The following is a 19,757-nucleotide window of genomic DNA, read 5'->3' on the forward strand; positions in this document are numbered from 1 at the left end:
TGACAGGGTATTAAAAACACAATCTGGAGCATCTGCCTTCAACAAGACAGTATAATCTGGATAAAAAGAAGATAAAACAGAAAGTTCAAGGGATTTCCAAAAACTAGAATAATTAGGATCAAGCAGCTGATTAACCCACACAAATTTTTGAGCCTGTGAGAACACAAGAAGGTCAATCATCCGAAGACCACCATTATCATAATCATTACACATGACATCCCTCTTAACTCTGTCATTCCCTCCATTCCAAATGAATTTATAAAACATACTATTCAGTTTCTTGAAAAAACTTTTTGGAATGTTTATATAAAGAACAGAAAAGAGATACAAGAGCTGGGGTAACAACAGGGATTTTACAACTGTAACTTTGCCCAAGAGAGATAAATATCTACTCCTCTAGCAATTGAGTGTTTGCTCAATTTGATGAAGTTTAGGAGTAAAGTTGAGCTCAAAAAGAGCATGTGTATTAAGAGAAAAATTAACACCTAAGGTTTTAAAGGTGTTTGTATTTCAGCCCAATATCTTCAAAGGGATGGAAATCAGAACCTTTTAAGCTGCCAATATGAATGGCCTCAGATTTTGACATATTGATTTTGCAACCTGAAAAGGAAAAGAGAATGTTATTTTGGGGTTGAAAAAAGATTTTGCGAAAAATGTTTGCCCAAAATATTTTCTATAACGTTTTAAAAACGTTTTCATGACCTTTATATAACCCGACATTTCTGTGTTTGCTGGGTTCAAATATTTTAACATAATGTTATTTAAATATTAACACAATATTTGGCAAAAATGTTTGCAAAAATAGTTTACAATAACATTTTTTGAAAACATTTAAAAATATTGTTGTAGTGTGTTTTCATACAAAACGTTTTAAAAGAGTATTTGATATCAGAGACGTCCGTGAATTATGAGTGCCCCCAACTGATTTATCTAAAAATGTCAATATGAATATTTAGTAGATACCGTGCATACGTAATGAAGTTCGGCCGACTTTAATCTTTGTCATGCCAAGTATATAGTGATTTATGAAGAGTTCGATTGGGAAAAGTGGTGGTGCTATATTAATAATTAATCAAACCAGCAGGGACACGATACGATGAATCGATCTTTATTGAATATTTTTTAATGATATTTTCTGATTACTTGTAATTAACAGGAAGAGGCAAAAAAAAGATAAATGCACACACATAATGTTTTAAAGATGTATTTTATTTGACAAAACATTAACAAACAATACAATAATACCTACAGCTCTTGGGCTACATGTCTACAAGCAAAGATATGGCAAAGTGTGCAAGAGACTGTGCAATAATTATGAGCCCTGGGGAGGGTAAAATTGGGTGGGCAAGCGTTTTTTGGCCAGCCAAAGGGGGGGGGGGGGAAGCAATTTTTAGCAGGGCGAGGGGGGGGAAGCAATTTTTGACATACATTCATGGGGCGCCATTTAAATATAACGTTCTAAAATGCTTAGGAAAACAGTACGGAAGCGATTTAATATGCACATTTTCTGCTCGCTGCACTCGGAATATATATCTAGACCATTAAGGTTTGCAAGTTGGGATCCCACAAATTTGGGTTTCCTCCCCTTGATGAGTGTTCCAGGCAGGGGCTATTTTAGGGATAAAAAGTCACTGCACGTGAGTTTCACCCGTTCAAATCACTTATTTTGGTGACACGTTTGTGAACTTCTTTTAAACATTTGGGGCATAGACGAACCAGCCATTTTGGAGGGGGGCAAATTAAATTTTCAAATCGTCGCGCTAATCCGTTACTAAAATTACTTTACTGAAGCGCGCAGGAATTTGCAATTTTAATGCTAATATGTGCCAAATGAAAACAATGGGGCCAAAGGAAGATATACATTACAGCTTTTGGTTAATTGTGTCCTTCAACACATGTACGGTAGTAGAAACTCATGCCGTACAATTTATCGATGTGCTAATAAGCCTCGCCTTGCAAAGTCACGTCCAGCAAAATCTGCGCCTATGCGTCGTGCTGAACAAATTGAGCGCGAAACTTCTAGGCTCAGTATTGGCAAAATGAACAGATTCTTTTACTTTTTCAATAATTATATAGTCTTAAAGGGGGGATTCCTTCAGCGTGTTGATGAAAGACGCGTTTTTTGTCATTGTTAAGCATATTTCACACCAATTTTCCATAAATGGGTCTGAAGAAGAGGTCCAGATCCACTGCACTATCCAGTGGCGCCACTCGTCCACCCCACCCTCCCACTTCCGACGCTTTTGAGTTGGACCCACCAGCCCCAGATCGGTACGTCACGTCGCTACTTTCGTCCCGAATTAAAATGCAAGATGGCCGCCATTTTTCAAGATGACCGCCACTAAAAAATGATCCGAGCGTAAGTGTAACAAAATTAAAATTGTTTAAAAATTGCCTAAATGTAAAAGATACGTCATTCAAATTGTCATTTAGGTATATTTTTGAAATTAAAAATTTGGCAAAAAAACGAAACAAACAAACAACAACAAAAAACCCAGCAGTATTAACAAAGTTGAAGCCTTATTCAAATACATGTAGCTAATTTCTTTTACGCTCGTAAGTAGAGAAATTAACTATTCGTGTAAAATGTCTTAGCACATCTATGTGCTCATCTATGACAGTAACAAAATGTGTGCAAAATCTGAAATTTATCATTTTTACGATCCTCGCCCGATGAGCAAATTACTGAATGGCCATTTAATCATGCTAATCATGTGTTTTGACCTGTATATTTATTTTTGTTCTGTGGAGCTTTTGTATTTAATTTGTTTATATCGATGAACTGCTATGCCGGACTGGCAACTTTTATAACAAAAATTGTTCATGCAGCATGCTCCATTGCTTGTATCATTTGTGTGTTTGGATATGATGTATATTGTTTGCGTACATTTAATTTTGATATGATGTTTTAAAATATTGCATTTTGTAGTTTATCTAATTAGTCTGTATATCTTGCTATTAATGATGTTTTTCATATCATGTTAGACTCACGTCCTGCCATGCCTAGCTACGTTTCATTTTGCTTGCGTGCATTTAATTTTGATGTTCTTTTAACATTATTGCATTTTGATTGCCGATGCGCTTTTAAAACAATGAGCTGGTCTCGCTATGTAGTTTATCTAATTATTCTGTATATCTTGCTATAAATGATGTTTTTCATATCATGTTAGACTCACTTTCATTTTGAACTGTTTTAATGCTTGCATGATTTCCTGCTCTTTTAAATAATGAACTGGTCTCGCTATATAATTTTAAACCTGCATTGCATTGTAATTTTTACTAAATTGGTGGTTTTTTTCTCTTGGCATGTAATGATATTTTTGTTGATTTTATGTATTGTTTGTACATGAAAAGGCGCTTAATAAATGGTGCTTATTATTAATATTATATTTATTGGAAACAAAACGTTGATAAGTTCAAAATCCGAGATCGTCGCCTCTTGCTCTATGAAAGATGATGTTTATCCAGGACCAATTAATAGTAAATACCCCATTTGGCCATTTTCACTCCCAGCTGGAAAAGGCCACCCCAATGATAAACCACAGTAGACAAGCCAAAAGATAGAACATTGCCTCATTTCAAATATATAGTTTTAGTTTTGGTTTTGGTTTTGGTCACGTGGTTTCCTATTGTCCTGCCTAACCACTTGAATCATAAGATATCGAACTCATTGTTTCTACCTTTTGTTTAAAACCGAACATTTGTGTCAGTCAGTTTCGGTTTTGGTTTCAGTTTCTTATAAGTGGTGTGGATCGTAAAATTATTTGATTTGAAGTTACCTACTCTAAGTTAGACTATGCCATAGTCGAATTTTATTAAAAATATGTTATTATTAGTCATGATGAACCCATTTCGTTGAACTCAAAATTATACTGATGTTTATTAAAATTAAAGTATTCAATAGTAAAATGGTCATAAAGAGTTAAAAATATCAGATGATTAGTGACAATAAAAGTAATTGAATGCAACATTATCTTGCATAATTATAATGGCTCACTTTAATACTGAACAATTCTGATTTTGGAATCTACCAGTTTATTGATAACGAACCCCGAAAATTCGACTATGGACTTTGAATTGTAAGCAGAACTTTACCCCCTGGACTTTGCTCTCTAAAAAAACACTGTCAAGCATACTTGTTTATCAGTCCATTAACCACAAGTACTAAGCATGTATAGTACAAGACGCGCTAGATGTTTGATGAGAGATTAACTTTCGCGTCAACACAAAAGCGCCGCAAATACCACAGACAGTATTGTACGGTGTAGTTAATGGTAATGGCGCGGGCCCAGAAGATTTAAACCATAGCGAGATATGGGCGACCAATCACAAAGCAGATCCATTTAAAGATGCATTACATCATGGCCAATTTTAGTTAGGCCAGAAATTGGCCTAACTCTCCATAGAGCCCCGTGTTAAAAATCTTAACCGCAAGGCAAAGTCAGTAGTCTACTTGGGAAGCTAACAAAGAGAGGGAGTAGGGTGACTGAAAAGATCAGATGTGAAAATCTATCAATTGTGCACACATTAATTAAATCAGAGTTTTAAGCTTAAATACAATATCCAGAGTATGCACAATGGGCAAGTGGACTACGGGGTAGTCTAACTCTAAGTATACAAAAGAAATGTTTAAATTTCGCAGTGCAATATTCACGAGCAGAGAAGTCGAACAAAGCAGTCTACATTTGAAAGCATTGATTTAGTTTGAAAGCATTGACTTGAGACTACGAATTAGCCTAAGCTGATTTCACTGTGAAAATATATAGACCATCGAAATATTTCCACAGACATTACAATAGCCACTTGACAGATTATGACTTCATTGATATCAACACTATTATACATAATTCTATTTATGTGCATGTCGCATGACGGAAGATCAATATCATAGAAAGCTGGTTTAAACTAACTTTTATTCAATTTATTTATTGGAGAATAGAGAGAGAGAGATATAGAAGAGATCGCCAGGGAAAGAGGGTATGTGTGTGTGTGTGAGGGGGAGGGGGTAAGGGTAAGGGAGAAAGAGAAACAGAGGGGAGAGAGCATTGGAAGTGGGAAGGGAAGGAGGGGGAGAGGGGGCTCAAGAGTGGAGTGGAATAGGGAAGAGTCGATATCGAGTGTGGGGAGGGGGAGGGAGGAGGGTATATATAGGTGGCGGAGGGAACATAGGTAAGAGGTATGGGTTGTGCTTTCCGGGAAATAATCTAATTCATAATCAAATCATCTACATCATCATGCATCGTTTATATTTCAGACAAATAAACAAAACACCCCCCCCCACCCCTCAATATATGCACATGATTTCTACATGTAGGCCTACGTCTCGTATATATCCATCATTTGTGTCTCAACGATGTCTATGCATAACTCGGATGTAATTTTATGGTGTCATGGAAGTGTGCCATCTACGGCAAAAGTCGCCCGCGTTGATCGATAATGAAAATGTTAGCACAATAGGCTATTATATACGTATGGTTATAAGCCATTATACGTTTGATTATATATACCCTCTTGTGTCCTCCCAGCACAATAGTGTTATGATTGCATACCAGTTCATCTCCACATTTTAATCCCTTGATTTTTGGTTTCTGAACAATAGAGAAACCAAAACTATATATTTGAAATGAGGGACAGTTATGTAATAATGGTATTATGGAATCTGTTGGCACACTTTTCACACCATGTTGATTGCTATATAATAGGGCATCAGCAGGGGATAATTGGAGGGATTAGTGGTTTTGATAGTTATTCCTTTTTGGTAGAGCAACCAGAGTATAAGTAGTAAATATTAATGTTACAAAGGATCAAATGATCATGCATACGAACCCTCCCTTTAAATCACTTATTATGGAAACAACATTAGCCACTTGAAAATACAATATGGCCACCATTTTCAAGGTCGATGTCTCCGAAACACAAATGTTATTGTTACAATTGACCAAATGGTGATAAAATTGCACAAATAATTATACACCCCCTTTTGGATCACATGTGTGCAACTTGAACAACCAATTTGACCTCTATTTAATATTAAAAATGGCTGTCAATAAACTAAAATATTAGTTTCATCATTATTGGATAGACAACTGATTTTATTTTTGTTACTTGTCTGATACCTAAAAGCTGGAAAGAGACTAAAATTATCCTGTTTCACAAGAAGGGCGACAAATCAGATATCAAGAATTACAGACCAATAAGTTCACTGTCCCATGCGTACAAAATCTTCACTAGAATAATACAAAACAGCATCAAGAGAATATTGGATGAGAATCAACCAAAAGAACAGAGATTCAGGGAGGGCTACTCAGCTACAGATCATCTTCATGCATTGATTGAACCGATTAATAGAAAAGGCGACAGAATACCAGTTGAAGTTTTGTGTTGGGTATAGACTACGAAAACATTTGATTCGGTAGAACACAGAGACCTATTCACACCTTTGTGAATTGGAGTCAACGAAGGAAATGAATGTATCCAAACCCACGCATATCAAAGGAAGAATAAGACATTAGACAGAGACAGTGTGATAAGACAGGGAATAAGACAGGGCGATACAATATATCTAAAAAAATTCAGACCTGTCATGAAAGAATTATTCAAACATTTAGATCTACAACCGAACATAGACGGAGAATGGTTAACAGACCTAAGATTTGAAGACGATGTCGCATTAACAGCTACATCGCAGTTATAGAATATGGAGGTGCAACTAAATAGCTTGAACAAAGAGAGCAAGAAGATAGGACGGAATAAGCATTTGGACTTAATTAGGTTTTCCTAATAAGTAACCCACAAAATGAGTGTGTGTGCCAATTATGTTGCTTGTGTCTCTAATCTGCACAACTTAAATTCTAAAATGCAAAGAGAAGCGGAGCAACTGTCGGCGTTGCTGGAAAATATTGACTGTACCAGAGACAATGTAAGGCAATTTTTGGTTGAAGGTTGAATAAAGAAAAGTATTGTTTACTGAGAGGAAATCTACTAAATATCATTTTATATACTGGATTGCGACTCGCTCTTACTTCCTTTCCTGGCCATTTGACCGGTTGAAACTTAAATGGCATAGAAATATTTTAAGCACGGATTTCTAATTCTCACTGCACGGATTTTTAATCTCACTGCACGAACGTGCCAGGAGGCACGTTAAAATAGCCCCTGGTTCCAGGTTAAATTGGGGTGGGGGCATGGAACTGTCCAGGGTGCTCTACTTGAGATCAGGGGTGAGATTTGCATATACAGGTAGAGGCATTGCAGTAGGGTAGGAATGGTGGAATCCCCCGCTTTTAGCCTTGCGGCTTGGTATCCGCCCGATCTAGTCCTTCCAGAAAGACTCAACTGTTAGCACCACAAATCACGCCGTCAGCCTCGCCTGACGGCGAGGATAGTCCGTCTAGTAGGACTAGCCCGATCAGCTGCGACTTCGTATTACCGATGCCATTTCACACCCCTCACATTAAAGTGTATCATTTAACGCAGTAACAGTAAATGACACTACAGCTTTTCGAATTGTACCAAATTCATCCAATTGGTAATTTATCGATTAATCTGATGTCTTATTACACAAGTTTGGTATCATACTGCAGCTAACAGTATTAAATCCATGATTTTGCCGATATTATATTGTAAATATTTACAGATCTATATTTTTAATGTATTGCAATATTTCCTCCCGGTATTTCCTTCCCAAATTTGATTAGGAAACGAATGCAGGCGTACAGTTTAGCAGAATTGTTGCGTGGGGAATATATCACTGAACTACATACGTGTCCTTTCCATTCAAACAGCGCAATCATAAAATTATTGTCTCGGGTAGCGAATGAGCACACATAATTTATTCTGGTACCGAGACTACACGTAACAATCACTAGTGCTCTGTTTAACTGTGACATGACTGGTATTTTACCGAGCTAGGCCACTATAGAGGTAAAATTCTGGACGTTTGAGGTACGTAGAGGACAAAAGCGCAGTATATACAATCGACGTTTTCCAGGGCTTTTTTCGGCTCATCGCATTTTCGGCTGGGATTTTCGGTCCCGCCCCTCTCCGATTCTCGTCTGCGGTTTCTGCTCAATTGCATTCAAAATGAACCCCACAGATGACATGTCTAACGAGTCGGATTGTGATATCCTGTTTTCAAGCGAATCTGCAATCCCATTATTATTCAACACTTACCACAAGGTACTCTTTGTCGGATTTGTTCCTCTTGTCGTTGCCTTCGGTATTTTAGGAAACCTGGCTTTGTTATTCGTCGTTTATCGCATCAAAAGTATGCGTACCACTACAAATTTTTATTTATGCAACTTAGCTGTGAGTGATACTGCATTGCTTGTTATCGGTGCGATACAGTATCTTACTACCTACTACACTACACCAATTTATGTTGGTTTTTCTTTTCCTACGGGACAAGGCTGTCTTATGTGTGAAATGAATGTCCGTTTGTTCTTTTATGCATCGGTTTTCCTCGTATGGTTAGTAACATTTGAACGGTATCTCGCCATTTGTCAACCAATAAGACATTTATTAATTAAAGGAAAACGCTGGACGATAAAGATGACTGTATCAGTATGGATTATTTCATTATCAATATCAAGCCTTGCTTTTCCATACCACGAAGTTGATCATGTATGTGTTGGTTGGCCCGATGAAAGTGAGTATCGCTCATTGCTATCAAAATTCACACTTTGCCGATATGCGGATGATGTTTCAACCCATGTTTCTGCACTTGCTTGGGCCTTTTCCGATGTTGGTCAATTTACTCTGGCGGTTTTGACGTGCACATACATGTTTATAAATATAGTTTACACGCTAAGTACACGACCTAAGACTAATATATCAGAGACATCCACAGTAAAAAACCAAGTAGCACGAATGTTGATATTGAACGGAACCGTTTTCTTCATATGTCTTCTTCCATTTCGAATCATTCAGATTTTCAGTATCTTTTTAACGCTGACGGGCAAGATTGTTAGTTTTTCAAATTACCAAGTTTTTCAATACATGACTTGGTTAGGACGTGTAACGGCGCTGTTGAATTCGGCTTTAAACCCAATTTTGTATAATGCCAGTAATGCGAAATACAGAACGGCATTCGCTGAAGCATTTGGCTGGAAAAGGAAGACGACTTCTGGTTCAGGGACGAGTATCCAAAATGTGTCCTCATCACGCCCAAACACTACTGGTTCGCCTGGAGATCGCAGAACTGAACAAGCAATTACGAAGAATCTTGGTTCCAAAACATCTGATATTCAATTGAACGTACTTGAGACTAGTCCTGACGTTGTATATGAAACTACTTAAATCAGACCAAAGCCTGACGATTGTGTTCCAAAGTGTCTTGATTCAACTGAGCACTTCATGCTTTATCCTGATGAGGAAGATACCCTTCATTAAATTAATGTATTCATGTAGATCTCACAAAACATATATACATGTACATGCATTAAAAAGACATGTTCGGATCCCATCTACATGATGATGTAAAATGAGCTGTGATATGGATATAATTACTGCATGAGCACATGGTCGTGATTTCCCTGTCGGACGGTAAGGTGTAACATTATTTACTTACAAGGGGTTGGGCCGCATGGGCGTTCCAGCTTTTACATGTAATCGGAGATGGGACATAGAACCTAGTTGCCCACGTAACGTCGAACTTAAGATTCGTCAGCACAGACATTGACTGTTATCATACTGACATTTTTAACTGAATACTACTCTTATAAGTTGACCAATAAATAGTCCTGAAACACGTAGCGGAAGTCCGCGGAAGATCGTGATGGTCCCCATAAGTATAGACCGCACAACATGCTCAGGAGCCAAATTGGCACGGCGAACCCGAGGGTTTTCTCCGGGGTCCATTGAAATTGTGACACATTATGTTCCCACCGTAGCACGATATGATGAAGGACCCGAAGGTGAATGTTTCTCACCAATGGAATCCAGTCGTCCTTCTCAGTCTGCGTGCTCTGTGATAAACCTGTAAGAATACTTCATTTGAAAGCAGGGACAAGGCATTTGGGTATAGATTTTAAACATTTAATGGAATGTCCTGTTTTTCACGTTGCGGCTAGGTACCCGCCCGATCATAACCATAACCTACGCCATTTCCCACCCCTCATATTAACAGTAATTGGTAATCAATTGGTAATTTTCTGGATCATACGATGTCTTTTTACACCAAGTTTGGTATCATACTGTAGCTTATAGAATTTGCCATATGTTCATATCAATGTTAATGCTATGATTTGTGCTTGAGATGTTTACCTTTCTTATTTGCGTAGAAATTCGAGACATTAGAAATGGTCATGATATTTTACCTTGGATTAAATCTCTGATTTTCCTGATCATATATTTACAGATATACATTTTTTAATGTATTGCAATATTTCCCAAATTTAATTGCAATACGAATGCAGGCGTACTGTTTAGCAAAATTGTTGTGCGTTTTTGGGACACAGTGTAGATGAAGCAGTCCACTAGCCATGGGGTTTAACTTAGCACGAATGTTGATACTGAATGGAACTGTTTTCTTCATAATGTCTTCTTCCCGTTCGGATTATTCAGATTTACAATATCTTGATAGTGCTGACGGTCTTTCCAACTTATCAATTTCTTTATATTATTGGTTGGTTAGGACATGTTACATCGCTTTTGAACTCGGCTCTAAACCCAATTTTGTAAGGCTTTTTCCATTACACCGAAAAGTAGACCGACGTTAAGAGTGCTATTAGTTGAGATGTCTGGCCTATATTATGTGTGTTAAAGAAGGTAGACAAGGTAGGGACTTCAATGAATAATTTGTGATGCTTCTGGCGAGATGCCACAAGACAATTCTCAAAATAAAATATTTTGATATTAATCCGCGATGTTATAAGGTCCGCCGATTACGAGCTGATCAAAGTATAGTGCCAGTAATGCAAAATACTGAGCGGCATTCGGTAAAAAAGGTTGTTTTGTAATACCCTGATAATGTCTCAGCACATGTGATCAATTATCAAATATATTTATTTTATGTTTTGGTGGTGGTAAAGATGACTTAGGACGTGTGACCATGTTGACGGATGGAACTGTCGAAGTCGGTCGGCTTTAAATTGAATTTTGTATAATAATCGTGATAAAGCGAATTACAGACATTCGTTTAGTTTAGTTTAGTTTAGTTTAGTTTAGTTTAGTTTAGTTTAGTTTGGTTTAGTTCTGTTTAGGCAAATAAAATAATAGATTTGTCTCACCTCTCATGGGAGTTTGAAACCTAATGCGATATGCGGTTTTTTTTTTTTTTTTATAAATTGAACAACGACAATTTTGGTTATTTTGTAATATCCCAATACAATTTCGAAGTTGAGGTGCGATCAGAAACAAAATTAAAATTGAACATTGATTTTACAGCCGATTTTCGATCAGATGTCATTAAAATGTAAAACAAAATACAAAACAAAATTCATTCTCCATCACAACATCTTAGGACTTCTTCTGATGGGGATATGTGTCACACGTCGAAAATTCAAGGTCAGTGAATTTTGGTGCTGAAAGTCAGTTTAAACTTCTAGAAAAAATAATTCAGATATTGTTAACTTAATCAAACTGTGTTTTGTTGTGCATTGTGAAGTGAATTTTGGTAAAAGGTGTTTTTGGCCTTGAATCATTTACCACTCGTAACAATGCTCTACTTTTCATTAAAGATTCTAATTGTGTTTTTGTGTTAATACAAACAAAAAGTGTGTTTTGATGTGCATTCTGGATTGAATAAAGGGTAAAAGGTGATTTTGGCCTTTCCGACTCGTGACAATAGGTTGTACCTGCCGCTTTACATTAATCATAAGAGCTTTTTATCAAACTGTACGTGATTAATTTAAAACGATTGCAATTTCTTGAACATTTAACAAAAAATGTCTTTAAAGGTCCAAAAGCGTTGGCCTGGTCAACTGGCAGGTTTGTGCAGGAACTAAATACCAGCAATTACTAAATGTTTATACTAGGATTTGGGCAGGTAACCTTGTCCTTACATATCCCCATGTTCTTTTAGACAGTCAGGACCTTGGCGAGTTGGATACTTTTATTATCATGGGTTATGTTATGCCATAAAAAGCTGAGCTTAATGTTTAATAATTTTACAGTGACAAGCACTTGGAATGCTAGTAATTTTTGTGTATGTAGCACATGCACAACTAACCGGGTGGGAAATGTTGTTACCACCAATGACATACTATAGGAAATTCTCAATAATTTTTATGTTAAAAGTTAAATTGAAAAATGTGTGCTAAATAGATCTACATTTAATTTAAACTTAATTTATACTTGTACAAACAAAGGGATCAATGGAAATCACATCAACCGAGTTTAGCATCAATCCAACAATCTATATTCAGACGACCTTAAGAATGTTTGCTGCCAGTGAGCATAACCAGCCATGACAATCCAACTATCTATTATCAGTTTTATCAGAAGGTTTTAATGCTTAATTGTGATTACGTTTTATGACATGACTTTGAACATTCTGACAATCCCACAATATATACTTAGTCCACCTCAGATGACCTTTAACAATTTTGGCACAGAATTGTGATCGGCAATCTGACAATCTATACTTAATTCACCTCGGATGACTTTTATCTGACATTCAACATTTTTGCGCTTACACCCACCATGTCCATAACAATTTAACTCTTACAACTTATTGTCAACTCTCTAATTCATAACTCTAAATTTCTGTCTGTTTGCCTTTTCTGTCTTGTACCATTTACTATACTACAGTTTTTTAATTAAATGGCTAAAACTGAAGCAAGAAGAGGCTTTAAAAAAAGACACAGTTCATGGATCAGGTGTATAGTAATTTGTTTTAACTTTCCATTTTCGTATCTAATCTACTCTTCATTCACACTTTCACAGCATATGATGTAATATGGAAATACCCAAGCCTAATTATACTTTCATATTACAACACTTCCTGGGGTGTTTCCAAAATGATGTCATAATCATCATTGTATATTCTGGGAATTCCCAATCCATAAATAGTTCTGACTTTGTTTACTGTGATTATATGACAAAGGGAATTCACAACTTTTATGAAACAGCTTTAAGTTGTAAACAAAGAAAAATGATCAAATTAAATTACTCAGGGCGCATCCTCACCTCACCACACATCATGTCGCCCACTGTCGGATGTAGCCCACCTCAAGTAGCATCCAGCTCCATTTACTTCTGTTCTGTGCTTCTCTTGCCCAGGTTGTACCCAAATAGGATGTGAGATCATCACGCCATCTTCGTTTTTGTTTTCCCCTTCTTCTCTTTCCTGTTCTTGGCTGCCATTCAGTTAACCTCTTTGTCCATCTATTGCCCTCTCTACGAGCTATGTGACCTTAACATCTCCACATTGCCTCTTTGAACCTTTCGATGATACCTTTGGCGATTTGTTTTGTCCCTTATTTCAACATTCTTTACTTTGTCACGTATGGTGATATTTAGCATTTTTCTTTCCATAGCATGCTGTGCTACCTTGAGTCGTTGTCATCTCGCAAACGGCTCCTTAAACAACTTGGGCAAAATTACCCTCGATTAGAAAGAAGCGAGGGCAATAAATCTTGCTCCACTGGTTTCAGTTTCCGAAATAGGATATCATAATTTAATCTCATATTCCTGGCCAGTACTCGACACCTGCTGATGTTTGTCCTCTTGCGTGTCAACACATTCCAGATGTTCTGGAGGCAAGGTTAACCTGGCTCGCTGAGTCAAATCACTGAGAAAATTGAATTCCATAACATAATATAGTTCCAAGTATATTATATTATTTAGAGGATTTCTTTATTAAATTTTATGTGTGAAATATTCAGTGAGTATCTTTATTTGTAAATTGTAAATTTGTAAATATTAAATGCAACATCGTGAAATGTTTCAGATCTGATATACAAAATTATTTACTAATCACACTATTCATATTCATCCGCGTCACATGTGGTTAAGAAGTTTCACCTAACATATATACAATTTCGTGGAAGCTGACCAGCTAAAGCACATGCACAGAGCCACAACAAACGACAGATCACATTAGGGAACAACCCAAAATTTGGATGAAGTCAAATATCGAAAATTCTAACCCATATAGAATACAGGGCTGTCTTTATGGTGGATGTGCAAGGGTGGGGGGGGGTTGGCGATGCAATGCTTGGACATTGATCATGTTTATGGAAGAAATAACTGACTATTCCATTTTATTTTAAAATATTTTTCTTCATACTTTTTTTTTGTTCGTTAAAAATAAGACTTGCTGGGTTTTTAATAAAATAATCAAATTGCGGTATAGGCCTAACTGTACAACTGCTTTGAAAATGAAGTTATATAAATTGCAGGTTGCGAATTACGAGTAGGCCTACGTCCTGCACTCTATTGATTTGAAATCATCTGAAGCGACCACTGTAAAATGTCAAACTCGTACTTCCAGAAAATACTAAATTTTAAAATTATATAATAAATCCTTTTAAAAAAGATCAACTTTGTCCGATGTTGTAACTACTTTTTTTTATAGAAATGCCCGGGTACAAACGTAATCGGACTTTTCACCCCCTCCCCGGCCCCCTCCCTCCCTATTAAACGAAAGGACTTTCGTTTATAGGACTTCATCGAACTTTTGGGTTGTTCCCTTACAAGGTCGATCAATTTTGCTTTGCTTTAGTGCAAAGGTCACCTCGTCTAGGGTAGTCACAAGCATGCATAGCTAGTCTGCAGCAACACGTGGTGGCTGAGGCCCTGGATTGCTTGTGATATTTTCGAATGGTGGTAAATTTTTGTATTCCGTTATTTCACAAAAAACTTGACAATATAGAAACATTTAGTATAAAATCAAGAATTTCGAATGTTTTGCAAACGAGTTTGGGTATACATGTTAGAAATTAATAATACAGGTGCTGAAAATAATAATTTTAGTAAAATGTGAAAATTCGAAGTTAAAAAAAATTACAAGTGAGGCAGGGAAGTTTTAATTTGCCAAGTCCTGGAAGTATTGAAACCTCAGAACATGTGACTGCGGATATTTTTGAATGGTGGAAAATATTCGTATCTCGCTATTTCATGAAAATTTAGTTTTATTAAGTTTATTACAAATATCAAAAACTAAGAATGTTTGTAAATGAGTTTGGGTATGTTTGGAGCAGAATACAATGTTACTCTGTCGTAAATAGCACACTTTTCAGTACAATATGAAAATTAAAAGTTAAAAAATATATGCATAGGGCCTATAGGAGAGGAGAGAGAGCTGGAAGTTTGTTTGCTCTGAAGAGCCCTGCATTCAGGCTAGTTGTTTTGTAGTTTATTGGCGTCCGATATTGTTAATGGGCAGTCAACTTTCACAGGCAAAACTTATGGACACTTGATAATATAAAATACCAAGTAGGCCTATAATAATCATGAACTTTAAATGTTGGTAATGAGTTGTAGTTATGGTTTTTTTTCATTATAAAAATAGTGGTTGAAAGTATAGTCCAAGCACTGAATTGCCGGAGGGCATATAGTATGGTGACCCAAGTCCACTTGGTTATGATGACAGGTGGACCACTATGCCCATGGCAATTGCCATGGCAACTAGCTGTCACAGCTGAAAATAGCTGGAAAAAGCATGCATTGAAAACTTTTAAGGACATGTACATATAATGTCCAGGTTTCACAACCATAGGTCATTAAATACACACTGTTTGAAGACTCTCGTCCTCAGTGTAATTGGCAATCTTTTGTCACATAGGATTTGTTTGTACACAGATATTGTTCTGTGGTTATTCTTAGCATGACTTCTTCTCTCGTATTGTCTTCCATCTTTACTGTCTCGCACTTATAACTTTCTACATATTCTATGTTCATTCTCTATTTCAATGGACTTGTTACTCAGGGCACATCACATTTATGCTAATTAAATTTTAAGTTGCGTGCATTTAATTATATTTAGCACCCGAGCATACTGTTATACGGACTGCATTGGCCCTTTTTAGTTTTCCCTCGCAATTCTACATGTGGTAACTCCAGATCAGGATAGAACGTCTTCAGAATCGGGCTGGGAGAGCTATCCTCAAGGTCCCTGTTCGTACACCTTCTTCGTTTATTAGGGACAGGCTTGGCTGGAAGCTCCTAAGTGATCGTAGACTTGACAACTTATGCATCACTGTCTTTAAATGCCTAGCTGGGTTTGTTCCTGAAGGTCTCAATGATGTCTTTACTCTTGTTAGACACAATCATGGCCATAATACAAGAGGAAGCTCACAGGGTAATATAGCTTTCAATTTCAAACCCAGAACTGAAGTTGGAAGACGTTCTTTCCTATGCAGGGGGCCAAAGCATGGACAAGTCTGCAACCTGATCTGAAATAAGCAATACCAACTAGGAAAGTAATTTCAAAAACATGTTTCTATTGTGTAATATTGGCAATATTTTATAGTATACAATGACCGCTTGTAATAAGTAGCAAAATGTTGAAATCAAATTTTAGTTTTCAAATTTGTATAATAATTGAAGTATTGGTGAAATTTCCTACTATATCAATTTTATTGTGTTTGAAATTCTTAACTGTTTTATAATTTGTTAAATGGTTATATTTAATTGAAACACTAAATGGCGGATTTTCTTGTTGTATAAATTCTATTGTCAAATCTTAAAGTTTTAATTATTTTTAGATGACCTGGTGAATCTACTACATATTTAAATCTGATGCGCTGTGTTGGCTGAAATGACACAGGCAAAAATCACCTGCTTCCGAGTTCACTCAACACCAAACACATAAACACACTGTTTATTATAATGAACAACTTTAAAGAAGAATTAAACTTAAAATTAATACACAGATTTCATTTTGTTATGGTTGCTTATCTAAGCCTGGAGATCTTGATTGGCTGATTAAGTTTTGATGAGATCCCTTTGATGTTCTCAGTTCTTGGTCCAAGATCTGGTAATGTGTAAGTCCAAGTCCTCAAGACTATGTTTTCACTATCCTAGTTGTTGTGCTAGTGTTTTGCAAATGGTCTTCTATGTTGACCGTAAGCTCCTCTCTCGGAGATCACTAAGTAAGCTATCTGCTCCACTTGACAGTCAAAAAACATAGTGTTAGTCCTGCAAAATACCACAGTTCGTTGATGGAGATATTTCAGACTGTCATTTCTTTGATTCGACAAGACAATCAAGCACTATTGGCTTTCACTTCCGCCTTTGGCGTATTTTCTTCTCGCCAACACACATAAGAACCGCGAACCGAAGTTTGAAGAATAATGGTGCCGATTTTTGTACCACTCTACTGGCTAACATAAATTTCGCAGAGTTCCCTGTTGTTACTCTAATCTGATGTCCTTCTTTAATTATTCTCCAGGCCTTATATATTACAGCACATTGCTGTAATATATAGCTCATTACATCACCACAAGCCAATCAGAATCATTAATCTATATAGATGGTTAATGTAATAACGCCACCACTTAATCTTCCAGAAATTGCCACATATGAGTCTCTTGTTCACTTTACTGATTAGTATTTTCCATTAAATTTATATATAGAACATTCCATATACAAACAAATATAGAGAAAAATGTCAGAAAAGGTGAAAACTAAATGCCTGATGACAAATTATCGTGTTGCATAGCATTACTATGCCCTAAAAAGGCGTACAAATATTGTAGGAAAGCATTCAAATCTCCTGCTCGCTTCACATGATTAGACATACGCAGTTTTAAATTTGGTTTTCTTGAAATCTGGCATGTGTAAAGGGGAAGACAAATATTTTGGCCACGCCAACACACATTTATTGCACAGCCCCGTCACTTTTCCCCGTCTGCTACGATGGACTCTGCGTAGGTTTCTCCTGGTTTGTGTTTTCTGTTAAAAAAAGGCAAAGGAGAACGTTTGAGAGATGGTTATAGACTGCTGCCCTCATTCTTCAACTGTCTGGGTTAACACAAATACATGCGCAGTGTAGACGAGTGATGGATTTAGTCTAAGATAGTTATAAGTAATCATTTTGTTTCACCGGAATCACCGGAAGTGGATCTGACACAACGTGGTCAAAATGTTTACCATTGCACGGGGTCACTTTGATTTGACGCTGTTCGCGTTTGAAATCAACCACGTTGGGGGTCATTTCCTGCTTGTATGCATCATATTAAAATAACCCAACATACCCTAAGTGTGGTAATTTTTGACCCCAAAAGGGGTCATTTTCTTTATCGTCCCTATTTTAGCATCCCCATTAATCAAATAACCCTTACCCATATAGTCATTTTTGTGAAAAGAGATTTGACCCTTTGGGATCGAATTTTGAACCCACAATTTTAAGTGTGTACTTGTTTGAGTGTTTGTTTGTTTGTTGTATTCATTTGTTTTTCTGCCCGTTCTTGTTTTTGTATTTGTCTGTTAGTTTGCTTTCCCGAGATTTGCTTGTTGTCAAATTTAAACACACTTCAATCGAGAGAGAGATTGTGCTGAGGGAACACTCTGTGAAAAGATTGAACATTTCACTCTAAAAAGATTGAAATTTCACTCTTTGCAGAGTGAAAATTGTACTCATATGGAGGAAAATATGTTATTTTCACTCTTGGTAGATTGAAATGTCAATCTTTTCGATTGACCCGAAGAGTCACTCCGAGGAGGATTGACTTTTTCACTCTTTGGAATTTAGAGAGTACCATAGCAATATATTCGCCGTAGAAGTGACGTCATTTTCGGATTAACTACCATAGCAATATAGGAATACAATTTTTGAATAGATGGCCATGCATTACAGGCAGGTTGCACTCATCACCACTGTATGTGTGCAATAATAGATTTAATACAATACCGCGCTTTTCAAAGATACTAATCTTACAGGTGCGAGTGACATTGGCATTTGTTTTGACATCTATGGTTCAATGCATCGGTACCGCGTGAACGTTGTAGTGCAGGGCGATATAGTCAAAATTGTATTCCCCTATTGCTATGGTAGTTAATCCGATTAACTACGTCACTCCTATGGCGAATAGATAAAGCTACTAAAATGACATGTTTTGTTGACTATTCGTTGAAAAGTATGCTGAGGCCAAAATAACGACATACATAATTCAGTGATTTGTTCATCCGGACCATCGTAAAAATCATCAAAATTGAGATTTTGGTACCTTTGTCCTTGTCATAGATGTGCCAAAATAGCATGTGAGTGGTTCTGCCGAAAGCCGTGTATTTAAGAATACTGACAGTATCTAAATTAGCTACATGTATTTGAATAGGGGCATCAACTTCGTCAGTACTGCTGTTTTCTTTATTTTTTGCCAAATTTGTCATTCCAAAAATGACAATTTGAATGACTTATCCTTCACTTTTAAGTAATTTATAAACAATTTTAATTTTTTTACACTTGCGCTGGGATCACTGAGTGGGTCTTTAACCTCATGCATGAGACATGTGAGAGCTACCTGCCGATTGGCCAAAAAGAAGTTTTCATTATCAATTGGCCCAAACAGCAACATTGTTAGAATAATACCCGGGAATAATTTCGCCACGCAAAAAAATTAGGGTGACTTATTTGCAAAGCTCCGGTCTGCTTGGTGATGAAAGTGAAGATATCATGTAATAAAGGCAATGTTAGATCGGCAAGTAGTGCTTCAAAGCTTATCACAAGATCGTCACACGTGACTTACCTTGGGCAGCTCGTTTGTTGCGTATTGTTATGCAGATTTTCACGAAAGCAAGTATTGAACCTAGAACACGTAGAAAGATATGAAAAGTACAATTATTTGGAGTGTCAGAACTCAAGTTGTAGTCTC

The 19,757-nt window shown here is 36.7% G+C and overlaps 1 protein-coding gene across 1 annotated transcript in view; it reads right to left on the reverse strand.

Moving 5' to 3' along the window:
- Window positions 1–16,600: 16,600 nt before the first annotated feature.
- LOC140165486 (uncharacterized) overlaps window positions 16,601–19,757 on the reverse strand; it is a 15,469-nt gene continuing 12,312 nt past the window's right edge. Inside the window, exons 6-7 of the mRNA XM_072188777.1 lie at window positions 19,632–19,691; window positions 16,601–17,838 (exon numbers count right to left, since the gene is read on the reverse strand). Of these exons, the coding sequence (XP_072044878.1) occupies window positions 17,798–17,838; window positions 19,632–19,691 (101 nt within the window). The 3' untranslated portion in view covers window positions 16,601–17,797. The remainder of the gene's footprint in view (window positions 17,839–19,631; window positions 19,692–19,757) is intronic.

This window comes from Amphiura filiformis, chromosome 12 (genome assembly GCF_039555335.1).
Source record: "Amphiura filiformis chromosome 12, Afil_fr2py, whole genome shotgun sequence".
Lineage (NCBI taxonomy): Eukaryota > Metazoa > Echinodermata > Ophiuroidea > Amphilepidida > Amphiuridae > Amphiura > Amphiura filiformis.